We start from the raw sequence: 19,233 nt of genomic DNA, 5'->3' as shown, positions 1-19,233 counted from the left end.
TAGTCCATAGGAGATGGGTATTTGTCTTCCTTCCCGTTCTGTGGTAGCAGCTGGCAGGTACAACAACTTATTTAGATTAACTACTTAAAATGTTTGTTTATGGTTAGTTAGTTACAGTAATTAGTTAGTTAACATTTCTCTGTTCTCCAGCCACTCTGTTTCTGGTTAGTTACAGTAGTTAGTTAGTTAGCTAGTTAGTTACAGTAGTTAGTTAGGTACAGTAGTTAGTTAGTTAGTTACAGTAGTTAGTTAGTTACAGTAGTTAGTTAGTTAGTTAGTTATAGTTAGTTAGTTACAGTAGTTAGTTAGTTACAGTAGTTAGTTAGTTACAGTAGTTAATTAGTTAGTTACAGTAGTTAGTTAGTTACAGTAGTTAGTTAGTTACAGTAGTTAGTTAGTTACAGTAGTTAGTTAGTTACTGTAGTTAGAGTAGTTAGTTAGTTAGTTAGTTACAGTAGTTAGTTAGAGTAGTTAGTTAGTTAGTTAGTTAGTTACAGTAGTTAGTTAGTTACAGTAGTTAGTCACAGTAGTTAGTTAGTTACAGTAGTTAGTTAGTTAGAGTAGTTAGTTAGTTACAGTAGTTAGTTAGTTAGAGTAGTTAGTTAGTTAGAGTAGTGAGTTAGTTACAGTAGTTACTTAGTTAGTTAGTTACAGTAGTTAGTTAGTTAGTTACAGTAGTTAGTTAGTTACAGTAGTTAGTTAAGTCACAGTAGTGAGTTAGTTACAGTAGTTAGTTAGTCACAGTAGTTAGTTAGTTACAGTAGTTAGTTAGTTACCCTGTCTCTGTGCTCCAGCCACTCCCTCTGGATCACCCTAGCTGCCCTTTCCTTCTCCTGGTTCTGATCTTCCCTCTCCTCTCTTTCCTTCTCCTCCCTCCCTTCTGGGTTCTCCTTCTGGTTCTCCTGGTTCTGTTCTTCCCTCTCCTCTCTTTCCTTCTCCTCCCTCCCTTCTGGGTTCTCCTTCCGGTTCTCCTGGTTCTGTTCTTCTTCAGTCCACCTCTTCTTCTCCTCCTCCAGAGACTGTATCTTCACGGTCAGCTGTTCTATCTCCAGTCTGGAACAAGGAGGAGAATCAGACGGGTTGAACGGTTTCCATGGCAATGGCGTGGCGCAGACACACGCGAGAGAGAGAGAAGAAGTCTCCATACAACCTCTGTGGGCGTTGTCACAGTGGTTATAAGCCTGTAGTAAACAGTTAAAGTAGCATTTCTGTCTTATTGCATGTAAACACCGTTCATTGTGTAGGAGTGTGTTCCCGAGTCAGGACGTTCAGGTTGAACTGGGAGATACATACAGGTAGAGTTGTGTTTCCTTCTCATGTTCACGCCTTCGTTCATTCGTCCTCCTCTCCGACTCTTTCTCCTCCTGCTCTGTTTCAGCCATCAGTTGTCTCAGCTCCTGTCTGAAAACAGAAGATTTCAAACCTTTTCTCAAAACTAAGAACACCAATAACTCAAGATCAAACATTCTATTGCAATTACTGGATTGCTGTAGTCATAGTAGCGTCTCTCTTACTCTCTATCGGTCAGCGTCTCCTGTAGCTCCGCCTTCTCCTGCTCCAGTTGTCTGACACACCCCTTCAGACGGACAAACCCCTCCCCTTCCTGTTGGGTGTTTATCACTGCAACGCCCCCTTCCGTCGTTATGGTGGTTATCCCCGGCGTCTTAGCAACCCCTGTCTCCGTGGGTGTGGGGTGGTGGTGGTCTGTCTGCACCAGTCTGTCCACCCCACTCCTCCTGGCCGGGGCTCTGCTCCCCTCCTCTAACCTCTAAGACAGGAAGGGAGGGTTAACGTGTGTGTGTGTGTGTGTGTGTGTGTGTGTGTGTGTGTGTGTGTGTGTGTGTGTGTGTGTGTGTGTGTGTGTGTGTGTGTGTGTGTGTGTGTGTGTGTGTGTGTGTGGTGGTGGTCCGTCTGCACCAGTCTGTCCACCCCACTCCTCCTGGCCGGGGCTCTGCTCCCCTCCTCTAACCTCTAAGACAGGAAGGGAGGGTTAACGTGTGTGTGTGTGTGTGTGTGTGTGTGTGGTGGTGGTCCGTCTGGACCAGTCTGTTCACCCCACTCCTCCTGGTCGGGGCTCTGCTCCCCTCCTCTAACCTCTAAGACAGGAAGGGAGGGTTAACGTGTGTGTGTGTGTGTGTGTGTGTGTGTGTGTGTGTGTGTGTGTGTGTGTGTGTGTGTGTGTGTGTGTGTGTGTGTGTGTGTGTGGTGGTCCGTCTGCACCAGTCTGTCCACCCCACTCCTCCTGGCCGGGGCTCTGCTCCCCTCCTCTAACCTCTAAGACAGGAAGGGAGGGTTAACGTGTGTGTGTGTGTGAGCCACCAGACTGTGTTATCCCCCTGAGCTAAAGCCAAGGTTGCTCCCTCCATTCTACTGGACCAACCAGGAGACAGAGGGGGACAGGAGAAAGACTCCATCTACTCACCCTCTCCAGTTCCACCAGCCTCCTCAACACTCTCTGTTTGCTCCAGTCTTTGTAGGCTGAAACACAACAACAAATCATCGACTAGAAATACTATGAATACCGGAGATTGGGACATTTGTTATTTAACCTTTGACCCTGCTGTGTTGTGTTGATTTCCTCAAAGTGTGTGTGTGTGTGTGTGTGTGTGTGTGTGTGTGTGTGTGTGTGTGTGTGTGTGTGAGGGAGAGAGAGAGAGAAAACCTTTCAGCCCACTGGCTGGGCTGTCTGTGTTGAGTTCCTCTCTCAGTGTGTGGTTCTCCTGCTGTAGCTGTTTAAGGTTCTCTGATAGACGCAGAACCGTAGAGCTTAGAACCTTCTGCTTCCTCTGGGAACCTTTACTCTCTGTTCTACTGCTACAGAGGGAGAGGAGAGAGAATAGAGAGACTAGGGCTGGGTGCTAACATACAAACACAGAGCACAGAACTGAGGGAAACTAAGGGTTTAAATACAATCAGGGGAAACGAGGCACAGGTGCAAATAATAATGGGGAACAAGGGAAAAAACATAAGGTCAAAAAGCACAATGGGGGCATCTAGTGACCAAAACCCGGAACAACCCTGGCCAAATCCTGACAAAGAGGTTGTGTTATTAGGGTGACAGGGAGCCTAGCGGTTAAGAGGTTGTGTTATTAGGGTGACAGGGAGCCTAGCGGTTAAGAGGTTGTGTTATTAGGGTGACAGACAGGGAGCCTAGAGGTTAAGAGGTTGTGTTATTAGGGTGACAGGGAGCCTAGCGGTTAAGAGGTTGTGTTATTAGGGTGACAGGGAGCCTAGCGGTTAAGAGGTTGTGTTATTAGGGTGACAGGGAGCCTAGAGGTTAAGAGGTTGTGTTATTAGGGTGACAGACAGGGAGCCTAGTGGTTAAGAGGTTGTGTTATTAGGGTGACAGGGAGCCTAGCGGTTAAGAGGTTGTGTTATTAGGGTGACAGGGAGCCTAGCGGTTAAGAGGTTGTGTTATTAGGGTGACAGGGAGCCAGAGCGGTTAAGAGGTTGTGTTATTAGGGTGACAGGGAGCCTAGAGGTTAAGAGGTTGTGTTATTAGGGTGACAGACAGGGAGCCTAGCGGTTAAGAGGTTGTGTTATTAGGGTGACAGGGAGCCTAGCGGTTAAGAGGTTGTGTTATTAGGGTGACAGGGAGCCTAGAGGTTAAGAGGTTGTGTTATTAGGGTGACAGACAGGGAGCCTAGTGGTTAAGAGGTTGTGTTATTAGGGTGACAGGGAGCCTAGTGGTTAAGAGGTTGTGTTATTACGGTGACAGGGAGCCTAGAGGTTAAGAGGTTGTGTTATTAGGGTGACAGACAGGGAGCCTAGAGGTTAAGAGGTTGTGTTATTAGGGTGACAGGGAGTCTAGCGGTTAAGAGGTTGTGTTATTAGGGTGACAGGGAGCCTAGCGGTTAACAGGTTGTGTTATTAGGGTGACAGGGAGCCTAGCGGTTAAGAGGTTGTGTTATTAGGGTGACAGGGAGCCTAGTGGTTAAGAGGTTGAGTTATTAGGGTGACAGACAGGGAGCCTAGAGGTTAAGAGGTTGTGTTATTAGGGTGACAGACAGGGAGTCTAGCGGTTAAGAGGTTGTGTTATTATGGGGACAGACAAGGAGCCTAGAGGTTAAGAGGTTGTGTTATTAGGGTGACAGGGAGCCTAGAGGTTAAGAGGTTGTGTTATTAGGGTGACAGACAGGGAGCCTAGTGGTTAAGAGGTTGTGTTATTAGGGTGACAGACAGGGAGTCTAGCGGTTAAGAGGTTGTGTTATTATGGGGACAGACAGGGAGCCTAGAGGTTAAGAGGTTGAGTTATTAGGGTGACAGACAGGGAGCCTAGCGGTTAAGAGGTTGAGTTATTAGGGTGACAGGGAGCCTAGTGGTTAAGAGGTTGTGTTATTAGGGTGACAGGGAGCCTAGCGGTTAACAGGTTGTGTTATTAGGGTGACAGGGAGCCTAGAGGTTAAGAGGTTGAGTTATTAGGGTGACAGACAGGGAGCCTAGCGGTTAAGAGGTTGTGCCAGTAACCTAAATGTCGTTGATTCAAATCCTCAAGCCGACTAGGTGCAAAATAATCTGTCCATGTGCCCTTGAGCAAGGCACTTAACCCTAATTGCTCTGGATACGAGCTTCTGCCAAGTGACTAAAATGTAAATGTTCTTAAACTTTCGGTACCTTTTCTCTGTTGCATCCAATATCATCCTCAGTCTCTGAATCTGGAGAATAGACACACACACACACACACACACACACACACACACACACACACACACACACACACACACACACACACACACACACACACACACACACACACACACACACACACACACACACACACACACACACACACACACACACACACACGTTAGGACCAGAAAAGATCACGTTCAAGTAGAAAGACAACATCTAACTGCACGAGTACGGAGAGCAAAGATGTACCTCCTCAAAGTAGGTCTCCACTGTGATCTTCAACTCCTCCAGATTAGTGGTCTGCAGCTCACTCTGCAGTTTGCTGTTGCAACGGGAAATGACAGGTCGAAGATGACTCATCTTGGTTTTATAACAACGACACATCATCTATTAGTGATGGAGTTTCCCATCTCTGGAAAACGAGACGCTGCATCTCAACATTTCATTCTGCAAAACGTGTCTAATGAATAAATATAGAGACAGACAGACAGACAGACAGACAGACAGACAGACAGACAGACAGACAGACAGACAGACGGGCACAGGCAGGCAGGCAAGCAGACAGACAGACAGACAGACAGACAGACAGACAGACAGACACAGGCAGGCAGACACAGGCAGGCAGGCAGGCAAGCAGACAACAGACAGACAGACAGACAGACAGACAGACAGACGGGCACAGGCAGGCAGACAGACAGACAGACAGACAGACAGACAGACAGACAGACGCAGGCAGGCAGACAGACAGACAGACAGACAGACAGACAGACAGACAGACAGACAGACAGACAGACAAGCACAGACGGACAGGCTGGCAGTAAGACAGGCAGAGACAGACAGACACACAGGCCGGCAGACAGATAAACAGACAGGCACAGACAGACAGACCAGCCGGCCGGCAGACAGATACACAGACAGACAGACAGATACACAGACAGACAGACAGACAGACAGACAGACAGACTTACGTCACAGTGTTCTCCTTCTCTCTACACTGCTGTTCCAGTTTTAGGATTCTCTGTTTCAGTCCATTAACAACCTGCAGGACAGGACATGTCAATCAACACCTTCCTACAACACACACACACACACACACACACACACACACACACTCACACTCACACTCACACTCACACTCACACTCACACTCACACTCACACTCACACTCACACTCACACTCACACTCACACTCACACACACACGCTCACACTCACACTCACACTCACACTCACACTCACACTCACAGACACTTACCAGGCTCCCCTGGTGTTTCTTGTCCACCAGACTCAGTGTGTACTCCGCTCCCTGTGGAGGGAAACGACAGGCTCAGATCAGCTACAGAGACCTGGAGTCACTATGATCTGTTACAGACCTCCATGGAGTCACTATGATCTGTTAGAGACCTCCATGGAGTCACTATGATCTGTTAGAGACCTGGAGTCACTATGATCTGTTACAGAGACCTGGAGTCACTATGATCTGTTAGAGACCTGGAGTCACTATGATCTGTTACAGAGACCTGGAGTCACTATGATCTGTTAGAGACCTGGAGTCACAGTGATCTGTTAGAGACCTCCATGGAGTCACTATGATCTGGTACAGAGACCATGGAGTCACTATGATCTGGTACAGAGACCATGGAGTCACTATGATCTGGTACAGGGACCTCCATGGAGTCACTATGATCTGTGACAGAGACCTCCATGGAGTCACTATGATCTGGTACAGAGACCATGGAGTCACTATGATCTGTGACAGAGACCTCCATGGAGTCACTATGATCTGTGACAGAGACCTCCATGGAGTCACTATGATCTGGTACAGAGACCATGGAGTCACTATGATCTGGTACAGAGACCATGGAGTCACTATGATCTGGTACAGGGACCTCCATGGAGTCACTATGATCTGTGACAGAGACCTCCATGGAGTCACTATGATCTGGTACAGAGACCATGGAGTCACTATGATCTGTGACAGAGACCTCCATGGAGTCACTATGATCTGAGGTGATGCTGCTGGGGGTCAGTATGATCTGAGGTGATGCTGCTGGGGGTCAGTATGATCTGAGGTGATGCTGCTGGGGGTCACTATGATCTGAGGTGATGCTGCTAGGGGTCAGTATGATCTGAGGTGATGCTGCTGGGGGTCAGTATGATCTGAGGTGATGCTGCTGGGGGTCGGTGATGCTGCTGGGGGTCACTATGATCTGAGGTGATGCTGCTGGGGGTCGGTATGATCTGAGGTGATGCTGCTGGGGGTCAGTATGATCTGAGGTGATGCTGCTGGGGGTCGGTGATGCTGCTGGGGGTCACTATGATCTGAGGTGATGCTGCTGGGGGTCAGTATGATCTGTGGTGATGCTGCTAGGGGTCAGTATGATCTGTGGTGATGCTGCTGGGGGTTGGTACCTTGGTGGGATCCAACAGCTGTTCTATTTGCTTGTCTTTCTTAGTTTTGTCCTCCTCCAGACGCCGTAGTTTGGCTTTCATCCTGTCCTTCTCGGACTTCTGGGCCTGAAGACTCTGGAGAGGAACAAACACACCTGATCAATTCCTCTGAGTTCAGGGTTAAAGCCATTAGATTTCTGCCATTTACTACAAAGTTCTACATGTCCAACACCTACTACAAAGTAGGAGCAATGAGTTAGCCAGCTAACTTGCCTAACTATTAAAACATATCTTTGCTGTGTGTGTGTGTATGTGTCTGTGTCTGTCTGTGTCTGTGTGTGGGTCTTTACCTTCTTGAGGTGGATGATCTCATCGTACATGTCCTCCTTCTCTCTGTAGTCTGGAGGGAGAAGAACTGTTACACACTGTAGAATAACTGTTACACTGTAGAATAACTGTTACACTGTAGAATAACTGTTACACTGTAGAATAACTGTTACACTGTAGAATAACTGTTACACTGTATAATAACTGTTACACTGTAGAATAACTGTAGAATAACTGTTACACTGTAGAATAACTGTTAAACTGTAGAATAACTGTTACACTGTAGAATAACTGTTACACTGTAGAATAACTGTAGAATAACTGTTACACTGTAGAATAACTGTAGAATAACTGTTACACTGTATAATAACTGTTACACTGTAGAATAACTGTAGAATAACTGTTACACTGTAGAATAACTGTTACACTGTAGAATAACTGTAGAATAACTGTTACACTGTAGAATAACTGTTACACTGTAGAATAACTGTAGAATAACTGTTACACTGTAGAATAACTGTTACACTGTATAATAACTGTTACACTGTAGAATAACTGTTACACTGTATAATAACTGTTACACTGTAGAATAACTGTAGAATAACTGTTACACTGTAGAATAACTGTTACACTGTATAATAACTGTTACACTGTAGAATAACTGTAGAATAACTGTTACACTGTAGAATAACTGTTACACTGTATAATAACTGTTACACTGTAGAATAACTGTAGAATAACTGTTACACTGTAGAATAACTGTTACACTGTAGAATAACTGTTACACTGCAGAATAACTGTAGAATAACTGTTACATTGTAGAATAACTGTTACACACTGTAGAATAACTGTTACACACTGTAGAATAACTGTTACACTGTAGAATAACTGTTACACTGTATAATAACTGTTACACTGTAGAATAACTGTAGAATAACTGTTACACTGTAGAATAACTGTAGAATAACTGTTACACTGTAGAATAACTGTTACACTGTATAATAACTGTTACACTGTAGAATAACTGTAGAATAACTGTTACACTGTAGAATAACTGTTACACTGTATAATAACTGTTACACTGTAGAATAACTGTAGAATAACTGTTACACTGTAGAATAACTGTTACACTGTAGAATAACTGTTACACTGCAGAATAACTGTAGAATAACTGTTACATTGTAGAATAACTGTTACACACTGTAGAATAACTGTTACACACTGTAGAATAACTGTTACACTGTATAATAACTGTTACACTGTAGAATAACTGTAGAATAACTGTTACACACTGTAGAATAACTGTAGAATAACTGTAGAATAACTGTTACACTGTAGAATAACTGTATAATAACTGTTACACTGTAGAATAACTGTTACACTGTAGAATAACTGTAGAATAACTGTTACACACTGTAGAATAACTGTAGAATAACTGTAGAATAACTGTTACACTGTAGAATAACTGTAGAATAACTGTTACACTGTAGAATAACTGTAGAATAACTGTAGAATAACTGTAGAATAACTGTTACACTGTAGAATAACTGTAGAATAACTGTTACACACTGTAGAATAACTGTTACACTGTAGAATAACTGTTACACTGTAGAATAACTGTAGAATAACTGTTACACTGTAGAATAACTGTAGAATAACTGTAGAATAACTGTAGAATAACTGTTACACTGTAGAATAACTGTTACACTGTAGAATAACTGTAGAATAACTGTTACACTGTAGAATAACTGTAGAATAACTGTAGAATAACTGTAGAATAACAGTTACACTGTTGAATAACTGTTACACTGTAGAATAACTGTAGAATAACTGTTACACACTGTTGAATAACTGTTACACTGCAGAATAACTGTTACACTGCAGAATAACTGTAGAATAACTGTAGAATAACTGTTACACTGTAGAATAACTGTAGAATAACTGTAGAATAACTGTTACACTGCAGAATAACTGTTACCCTGTAGAATAACTGTTACACTGTAGAATAACTGTTACACTGTAGAATAACTGTTACACTGCAGACTAACTGTTACACTGTAGAATAACTGTTACCCTGTAGAATAACTGTTACACTGTAGAATAACTGTTACACTGTAGAATAACTGCAGAATAACTGTTACCCTGTAGAATAACTGTTACACTGTAGAATAACTGTTACACTGTAGAATAACTGTAGAATAACTGTTACACTGTAGAATAACTGTAGAATAACTGTAGAATAACTGTAGAATAACTGTTACACTGTAGAATAACTGTTACACTGTAGAATAACTGTAGAATAACTGTTACACTGTAGAATAACTGTAGAATAACTGTAGAATAACTGTAGAATAACAGTTACACTGTTGAATAACTGTTACACTGTAGAATAACTGTAGAATAACTGTTACACACTGTTGAATAACTGTTACACTGCAGAATAACTGTTACACTGCAGAATAACTGTAGAATAACTGTAGAATAACTGTTACACTGTAGAATAACTGTAGAATAACTGTAGAATAACTGTTACACTGCAGAATAACTGTTACCCTGTAGAATAACTGTTACACTGTAGAATAACTGTTACACTGTAGAATAACTGTTACACTGCAGACTAACTGTTACACTGTAGAATAACTGTTACCCTGTAGAATAACTGTTACACTGTAGAATAACTGTTACACTGTAGAATAACTGTAGAATAACTGTTACACTGTAGAATAACTGTTACACTGTAGAATAACTGTAGAATAACTGTTACACTGTAGAATAACTGTTACACTGTAGAATAACTGTTACCCTGTAGAATAACTGTTACCCTGTAGAATAACTGTTACACTGTAGAATAACTGTTACACTGTAGAATAACTGTAGAATAACTGTTACACTGTAGAATAACTGTTACACTGTAGAATAACTGTAGAATAACTGTTACACTGTAGAATAACTGTTACACTGTAGAATAACTGTTACCCTGTAGAATAACTGTTACCCTGTAGAATAACTGTTACACTGTAGAATAACTGTTACACTGTAGAATAACTGTTACACTGTAGAATAACTGTTACACTGTAGAATAACTGTAGAATAACTGTTACACTGTAGAATAACTGTTACACTGTAGAATAACTGTAGAATAACTGTTACACACTGTAGAATAACTGTAGAATAACTGTAGAATAACTGTTACACTGTAGAATAACTGTAGAATAACTGTTACACTGTAGAATAACTGTAGAATAACTGTTACACTGTAGAATAACTGTAGAATAACTGTAGAATAACTGTAGAATAACAGTTACACTGTTGAATAACTGTTACACTGTAGAATAACTGTAGAATAACTGTTACACACTGTTGAATAACTGTTACACTGCAGAATAACTGTTACACTGTAGAATAACTGTTACACTGTAGAATAACTGTAGAATAACTGTTACCCTGTAGAATAACTGTTACACTGTAGAATAACTGTAGAATAACTGTTACACTGTAGAATAACTGTAGAATAACTGTAGAATAACTGTAGAAAAACTGTTACACTGTAGAATAACTGTAGAATAACTGTTACACTGTAGAATAACTGTAGAATAACTGTTACACTGTAGAATAACTGTAGAATAACTGTTACACTGTAGAATAACTGTAGAATAACTGTAGAATAACTGTTACACTGTAGAATAACTGTTACCCTGTAGAATAACTGTTACACTGTAGAATAACTGTTACACTGTAGAATAACTGTAGAATAACTGTTACACTGTAGAATAACTGTAGAATAACTGTAGAATAACTGTTACACTGTAGAATAACTGTAGAATAACTGTTACACTGTAGAATAACTGTAGAATAACTGTAGAATAACTGTAGAATAACAGTTACACTGTTGAATAACTGTTACACTGTAGAATAACTGTAGAATAACTGTTACACACTGTTGAATAACTGTTACACTGCAGAATAACTGTTACACTGTAGAATAACTGTAGAATAACTGTAGAATAACTGTAGAATAACTGTTACACTGTAGAATAACTGTAGAATAACTGTAGAATAACTGTTACCCTGTAGAATAACTGTTACACTGCAGAATAACTGTTACCCTGTAGAATAACTGTTACACTGTAGAATAACTGTTACACTGTAGAATAACTGTTACACTGCAGAATAACTGTAGAATAACTGTAGAATAACTGTAGAATAACTGTTACACTGTAGAATAACTGTTACACTGTAGAATAACTGTAGAATAACTGTAGAATAACTGTTACACTGTAGAATAACTGTTACACTGCAGAATAACTGTAGAATAACTGTAGAATAACTGTAGAATAACTGTTACACTGTAGAATAACTGTTACACTGTAGAATAACTGTAGAATAACTGTAGAATAACTGTAGAATAACTGTTACACTGTAGAATAACTGTTACACTGCAGAATAACTGTTACCCTGTAGAATAACTGTTACACTGTAGAATAACTGTTACACTGTAGAATAACTGTTACACTGCAGAATAACTGTAGAATAACTGTAGAATAACTGTAGAATAACTGTAGAATAACTGTTACACTGCAGAATAACTGTAGAATAACTGTAGAATAACTGTAGAATAACTGTTACACTGTAGAATAACTGTTACACTGTAGAATAACTGTAGAATAACTGTAGAATAACTGTTACACTGTAGAATAACTGTTACACTGCAGAATAACTGTAGAATAACTGTAGAATAACTGTAGAATAACTGTTACACTGTAGAATAACTGTTACACTGTAGAATAACTGTAGAATAACTGTTACACTGTAGAATAACTGTTACACTGTAGAATAACTGTAGAATAACTGTAGAATAACTGTTACACTGTAGAATAACTGTTACACTGCAGAATAACTGTAGAATAACTGTAGAATAACTGTAGAATAACTGTTACACTGTAGAATAACTGTTACACTGTAGAATAACTGTAGAATAACTGTTACACTGCAGAATAACTGTAGAATAACTGTAGAATAACTGTAGAATAACTGTAGAATAACTGTAGAATAACTGTTACACTGTAGAATAACTGTTACACTGCAGAATAACTGTTACCCTGTAGAATAACTGTTACCCTGTAGAATAACTGTTACACTGTAGAATAACTGTTACACTGTAGAATAACTGTAGAATAACTGTAGAATAACTGTTACACTGTAGAATAACTGTAGAATAACTGTTACACTGTAGAATAACTGTTACCCTGTAGAATAACTGTTACACTGTAGAATAACTGTTACACTGTAGAAAAACTGTAGAATAACTGTTACACACTGTAGAGTAACTGTTACCCTGTAGAATAACTGTTACACTGTAGAATAACTGTAGAATAACTGTTACACTGTAGAATAACTGTAGAATAACTGTTACACTGTAGAATAACTGTTACCCTGTAGAATAACTGTTACACTGTAGAATAACTGTTACACTGTAGAATAACTGTAGAATAACTGTTACACTGTAGAATAACTGTAGAATAACTGTTACACTGTAGAATAACTGTTACACTGTAGAATAACTGTAGAATAACTGTTACACTGTAGAATAACTGTTACACTGTAGAATAACTGTTACACTGTAGAATAACTGTAGAATAACTGTAGAATAACTGTTACACTGTAGAATAACTGTTACACTGCAGAATAACTGTTACACTGTAGAATAACTGTTACACTGTAGAATAACTGTTACACTGTAGAATAACTGTTACCCTGTAGAATAACTGTAGAATAACTGTTACCCACTGTAGAATAACTGTTACACTGTAGAATAACTGTAGAATAACTGTTACACACTGTTGAATAACTGTTACACACTGTAGAATAACTGTTACACTGTAGAATAACTGTTACCCTGTAGAATAACTGTTACACTGTATAATAACTGTTACCCTGTAGAATAACTGTTACACTGTAGAATAACTGTTACCCTGTAGAATAACTGTTACACTGTAGAATAACTGTTACACTGTAGAATAACTGTAGAATAACTGTTACACTGTAGAATAACTGTAGAATAACTGTTACACTGTAGAATAACTGTTACACTGTAGAATAACTGTAGAATAACTGTTACACTGTAGAATAACTGTTACACTGTAGAATAACTGTAGAATAACTGTTACACTGTAGAATAACTGTTACAATGCAGAATAACTGTTACACTGTATAATAACACACATACAGCACACACATGCACACAGAATAGAACACAAACAACCACACAGAACACACACCATTGGATGAGGAGTGCAGGTGTTTGGGTTTCTTAATGCCAAGAGCCTGTTGGAGATACTCTGGAGTGCAGGGAGAAGAGGAGAGACAGGCTGAGGTGTGTGTTGTGTCAAAGTCAACTCTCAGAGACTGGGACAAACCTAGAGAGAGAGAGAGAGAGAGGAGAGACAGGCTGAGGTGTGTGTTGTGTCAAAGTCAACTCTCAGAGACTGGGACAGACCTAGAGAGACAGGGGAGAGACAGGAGAGAGAGGAGAGAGAGGAGAGACAGGTTGAGGTGTGTGTTGTGTCAAAGTCAACTCTCAGAGACTGGGACAAACCTAGAGAGACAAGGGAGAGACAGGAGAGAGATGAGAGACAGGTTGAGGTGTGTGTTGTGTCAAAGTCAACTCTCAGAGACTGGGACAGACCTAGAGAGAGAGAGGAGAGAGAGGGAGGAATGAAGGGGGGTGGAGAGGGAGGGAAGGAGGGATGGAGAGGGGAGCGAGAGAGGGACAGAGAGAGAGAGAGAGAGAGAGAGAGAGAGAGAGAGAGAGAGAAAGAAGAATAACATGTTTAATACAATGGTAGACCTATAATGAATAAATGTTGTGAAATACATGGTTCCCCTCTGAGCAAGACATATCACTAGGGTCAACAAAACCCTACAAGCTGTCAGCTGGAATAACAAGATACCACACTAGCTGAATAACTGTGTGTGTCCCTGTGGAGGTTTAGGAATAGAGTTGTCTCTAGTTTCCATGGAGCTTTAGGAATAGAGTTGTCTGGTTTCTATAGAGGTTTAGGAATAGAGTTGTCTGGTTTCTATGGAGCTTTAGGAATAGAGTTGTCTGGTTTCTATGGAGATTTAGGAATAGAGTTGTCTGGTTTCTATGGAGGTTTAGGAATAGAGTTGTCTGGTTTCTATAGAGGTTTAGGAATAGAGTTGTCTGGTTTCCATGGAGGTTTAGGAATAGAGTTGTCTGGTTTCTATAGAGGTTTAGAAATAGAGTTGTCTGGTTTCCATGGAGGTTTAGGAATAGAGTTGTCTCTCTGGTTTCTATGGAGGTTTAGGAATAGAGTTGTCTGGTTTCTATGGAGGTTTAGGAATAGAGTTGTCTGGTTTCTATGGAGATTTAGGAATAGAGTTGTCTGGTTTCTATGGAGGTTTAGGAATAGAGTTGTCTGGTTTCCATGGAGCTTTAGGAATAGAGTTGTCTCTCTGGTTTCTATGGAGGTTTAGGAATAGAGTTGTCTCTCTGGTTTCTATGGAGGTTTAGGAATAGAGTTGTCTGGTTTCTATGGAGGTTTAGGAATAGAGTTGTCTGGTTTCTATGGAGATTTAGGAATAGAGTTGTCTGGTTTCTATGGAGGTTTAGGAATAGAGTTGTCTGGTTTCCATGGAGCTTTAGGAATAGAGTTGTCTCTCTGGTTTCCATGGAGCTTTAGGAATAGAGTTGTCTCTCTGTAGTACAGCCACATTGGTATGTTAGTAAAGAGCTGGTTTCTAAGGTGATAAAGTTATGTTTATATTTCCATGGTACCCACCGTGCCCGTTGCTTAGCGAAGCCAAACAGTTCTCTCTGGGGGTCCGAGCCGCCTCACCCCTCTCCAACAGAGTGTCACCTCTCCCCCCTAGGGCCTCCCCCCTCTCTCCCAGAGTTCCTCTCAGGGGCCTCCAAGCTGACACCGCTGATCTCCTCTGGTTCACATCCATACTGGAGAGGTACGGAGACCCTGCGCACACACACACACACACACACACACACACGCACACAACAGTGTTAGGGTGGTAAAAGAAATGGAGGTGAATTTGAGGTTTAAAGTCCGATGTATTGTAGATGATAGCTGGTCTTACTGGGAGAAGGGGGAGGTTTACCAGACAGCTTCTTTTTCCTGGCTTTCTGTTGAGACACAAAACAAGGGTTAGATACACAGGGTTAGACACACACACACACATACACACAAACACACACACACACATACACACACACACACACACACACACAAACACACACACACACACACACAAACACACACACACACACACACACACATGGGGGAACAGAAAGTCATCTCACCTTTCCAGAGTCTGATATGTAGGTCGCAAGAGAAAGTCCATCCTCAACCTTGGAAACAAGGAGAGGAGAATTAGTTAGTGAGTCTATCTATACAACTTACGGTAGGCTAATAGAGTAGCAGGACAATAACTGCTGTCACGGTGATGTCGCAAAACAGTATCCAATCTACAGAAGTAGTATTACAGTAGATAACTAAAACAGTATCCAATCTACAGAAGTAGTACTACAGTAGATAACTAAAACAGTATCCAATCTACAGAAGTAGTACTACAGTAGATAACTAAAACAGTATCCAATCTACAGAAGTAGTATTACAATAGATAACTAAAACAGTATCCAATCTACAGAAGTAGTATTACAATAGATAACTAAAACAGTATCCAATCTACAGAAGTAGTACTACAGTAGATAACTAAAACAGTATCCAATCTACAGAAGTAGTACTACAGTAGATAACTAAAACAGTATCCAATCTACAGAAGTAGTATTACAGTAGATAACTAAAACAGTATCCAATCTACAGAAGTAGTACTACAGTAGATAACTACATCAGTAATGTCGTAAAACAACACACCAGATCTTCTAGGTCTTCGTCCGTCGGGATATCGCTGGCCACGAGAGACATCGTTGAAGTTGGATACAGATGAGAAAATGATAAACTAATCTCTCTTTGGAGAAATTGGCCAGTTGGAGAACCTCTCCTTGCGTGTTCTTGTCATTTTCCTATGCTTCATTTCGCTACGTTGACACGTTTGCCTTAGCTATAGCTGCGGGGGAAAACAAGCATTTGGTAGAGATATCAAATAAAATAAACACCTCTTACTTTGAGATCAAAACATAATCAAATGCCTGTCCTCAAAACGACACGAAAGCAACAATAGCCTCGCAGCTATAGCCTACCCCAAGCAATTATTTTAGATTTCGTACGAGCACATCAGACACCTACAATCTCTCGTATTACACCGTTGCTCGGGAATAAACGATGCAGAAATGGAAATATAATTTAATAGTCTTCTATCATAAATCCTCTGATGTTGTTTCTCCGGCTATTTCTCTGGCATCAGTAGTCTAGCAACAACACAACAATTGTAGCGGAGCAGAAATACATTGATGTTCGTTTATGAGCGTCTTTGCTGCGCAGGTTTTGCGCAGATCACGATAAGAGTGCTTCTTCTATGGTTTTCACTGTTCAGACAAATATCCCATAATCGGTTAATAATATCTTATTATTATTGTGCATGTAAACGCACTCACTGACTAGCCTAACTCCAGGGTGTTATTGTATGTACACATAGTTTGTGTGTTAATTTCAAGGTAAAGCTGTGCGCACTTCATCTGGAAAGTCATTGCTATTTCATGCCAACTTGTGTATCCACTCTCAGAAGCTTGTGTATGGCGTCATATATTGCTGAAACTGCCTTGAATGTTAGCTAATGTGTGTGCTAACCCAGCTAGCTAGCTGTGTACTGTTCAAAGGCAGGTATGGGACTCTGAATGCATGTCAGAGACACATGGTAACCCTGGCCTCCCTGTTCAAAGGCAGGTATGGGACTCTGAATGCATGTCAGAGATACATGGTAACCCTGGCCTCCCTGTTCAAAGGCAGGTATGGGACTCTGAATGCATGTCAGAGACACATGGTAACCCTGGCCTGCCTGTTCAAAGGCAGGTATGGGACTCTGAATGCATGTCAAAGACACATGGTAACCCTGGCGTCCCTGTTCAAAGGCAGGTATGGGACTCTGAATGCATGTCAGAGACACATGGTAACCCTAGTGTCCCTGTATGCTTGTTTGATCTCTACCAAGAGGTCTGGACCTTCATGGCACAGACAGAACAGGATTTCGCCAAAGATACTGATACAGGCAATCGGAGAATATTCAGACCCTTTGACTGTTTCCACATTTTGTTACGTTAAAGCCTTATAATAAAATTGATAAAACGTGTTTTTTCCCCTCATCCCCTCATTTGCACTGTTGGTTAGAGCCTGTCGGCATTTCACCTGTTGCATTTGGAGCACGTGACAAATAAAAGTTGATTTGATTTGATAAAAGTACATACAATACACCATAATGACAAAGTAAAAAGAGGATTTTAGAAATGTTTCCTACAAAATAAAAATAACTGGATAATGCCGTCAGGTGTCTATCTGTATTCAGTCTCTCGATGTGCAAAACTGATAGAGACATACCCCAAGCGACTTACAGCTGTAATCGCAGCAAAAGGTGGCGCTACAAAGTATTAACTTAAGGGGGCTGAATCATTTTGCACGCCCAATTTTTCAGTTTTTGATTTGTTAAAAAAGTTTGAAATATCCAATAAATGTCGTTCCACTTCATGATTGTGTCCCACTTGTTGTTGATTCTTCACAAAAAAATACAGTTTTATATCTTTATGTTTGAAGCCTGAAATGTGGCAAAAGGTCGCAAAGTTCAAGGGGGCGAATACTTTCGCAAAGCACTGTATATATATACAGTGTTTTAACAATGTACAAATGGTAAAGGACACAAGATAAAATAAATAAGCATAGATATGGGTTATATTTACAATGGTGCGTGTTCTTCACTGGTTGCCCTTTTCTCGTAGCAACAGGTCACAAATCTTGCTGCTCTGATGGCACACTGTGGAATTTCACCCAGTAGATATGGGAGTTTTTCAAAATTGGATTTGTTTTTCGAATTCTTTGTGGATCTGTGTAATCTGAGGGAAATATGTCTCTCTAATATGGTCATACATTGGGCAGGAGGTTAGGAAGTGCAGCTCAGTTTCCACCTCATTTTGTGGGCAGTGAGCACATAGCCTGTCTTCTCTTGAGAGCCATGTCTGCCTACAGCGGCCTTTCTTAACAGCAAAGCTATGCTCGCTGAGTCTGTACATAGTCAAAGCTTTCCTTAATTTTGGGTCAGTCACAGTGGTCAGGTATTCTGCCGCTGTGTACTCTCTGTGTAGGGCCAAATAGCATTCTAGTTTGCTCTGTTTTTTTTGTTAATTCTTTCCAATGTGTCAAGTAATTATCTTTTTGTTTTCTCATGATTTGGTTGGGTCTAATTGTGCTGCTGTCCTGGGGCTCTGTAGGGTGTGTTTGTGTTTGTGAACAGAGCCCCAGGACCAGCTTGCTTAGGGGACTCTTCTCCAGGTTCATCTCTCTGTAGGTGATGGATTTGTTGTGGAAGGTTTGGGAATCACTTCCTTTTAGGTGGTTATAGAATTTAACGGCTCTTTTCTGGATTTTGATAATTAGTGGGTATCGGCCTAATTCTGCTCTGCCTGCATTATTTGGTGTTCTACGTTGTACACAGAGGATATTTTTGCAGAATTCTGCGTGCAGAGTCTCAATTTGGTGTTTGTCCCATTTTGTGAAGTCTTGGTTGGTGAGCGGACCCCAGACCTCACAACCATAAAGGGCAATGGGCTCTATGACTGATTCAAGTATTTTTAGCCAAATCCTAATTGGTATGTTGAAATTTATGTTCCTTTTGATGGCATAGAATGCCCTTCTTGCCTTGTCTCTCAGATCGTTCACAGCTTTGTGGAAGTTACCTGTGGCGC

General features: G+C 40.9%; 1 protein-coding gene across 1 annotated transcript in view; it reads right to left on the bottom strand.

Moving 5' to 3' along the window:
• Positions 1 to 16,819, bottom strand: part of LOC135535714 (IQ domain-containing protein E-like) — a 20,903-nt gene extending 4,084 nt beyond the window's left edge. The window contains exons 1-18 of the mRNA XM_064962146.1: positions 16,259 to 16,819; positions 15,685 to 15,732; positions 15,462 to 15,507; positions 15,152 to 15,340; positions 13,798 to 13,944; positions 13,628 to 13,765; positions 7,373 to 7,422; positions 7,044 to 7,157; positions 5,887 to 5,937; positions 5,601 to 5,671; positions 4,882 to 4,954; positions 4,615 to 4,655; positions 2,663 to 2,814; positions 2,423 to 2,478; positions 2,121 to 2,274; positions 1,515 to 1,767; positions 1,294 to 1,401; positions 777 to 1,053 (exon numbers count right to left, since the gene is read on the bottom strand). Of these exons, the coding sequence (XP_064818218.1) occupies positions 777 to 1,053; positions 1,294 to 1,401; positions 1,515 to 1,767; positions 2,121 to 2,274; positions 2,423 to 2,478; positions 2,663 to 2,814; positions 4,615 to 4,655; positions 4,882 to 4,954; positions 5,601 to 5,671; positions 5,887 to 5,937; positions 7,044 to 7,157; positions 7,373 to 7,422; positions 13,628 to 13,765; positions 13,798 to 13,944; positions 15,152 to 15,340; positions 15,462 to 15,507; positions 15,685 to 15,732; positions 16,259 to 16,309 (2,019 nt within the window). The 5' untranslated portion in view covers positions 16,310 to 16,819. The remainder of the gene's footprint in view (positions 1 to 776; positions 1,054 to 1,293; positions 1,402 to 1,514; positions 1,768 to 2,120; positions 2,275 to 2,422; positions 2,479 to 2,662; positions 2,815 to 4,614; positions 4,656 to 4,881; positions 4,955 to 5,600; positions 5,672 to 5,886; positions 5,938 to 7,043; positions 7,158 to 7,372; positions 7,423 to 13,627; positions 13,766 to 13,797; positions 13,945 to 15,151; positions 15,341 to 15,461; positions 15,508 to 15,684; positions 15,733 to 16,258) is intronic.
• Between the last annotated feature and the right edge of the window lie 2,414 nt (positions 16,820 to 19,233).

The sequence above is a fragment of the Oncorhynchus masou genome, unplaced genomic scaffold, assembly GCF_036934945.1.
Source record: "Oncorhynchus masou masou isolate Uvic2021 unplaced genomic scaffold, UVic_Omas_1.1 unplaced_scaffold_504, whole genome shotgun sequence".
NCBI lineage: Eukaryota > Metazoa > Chordata > Actinopteri > Salmoniformes > Salmonidae > Oncorhynchus > Oncorhynchus masou.
Note: the sequence above shows the minus strand (reverse complement) of the source record. Positions and strands in the feature narration are given on the sequence as shown.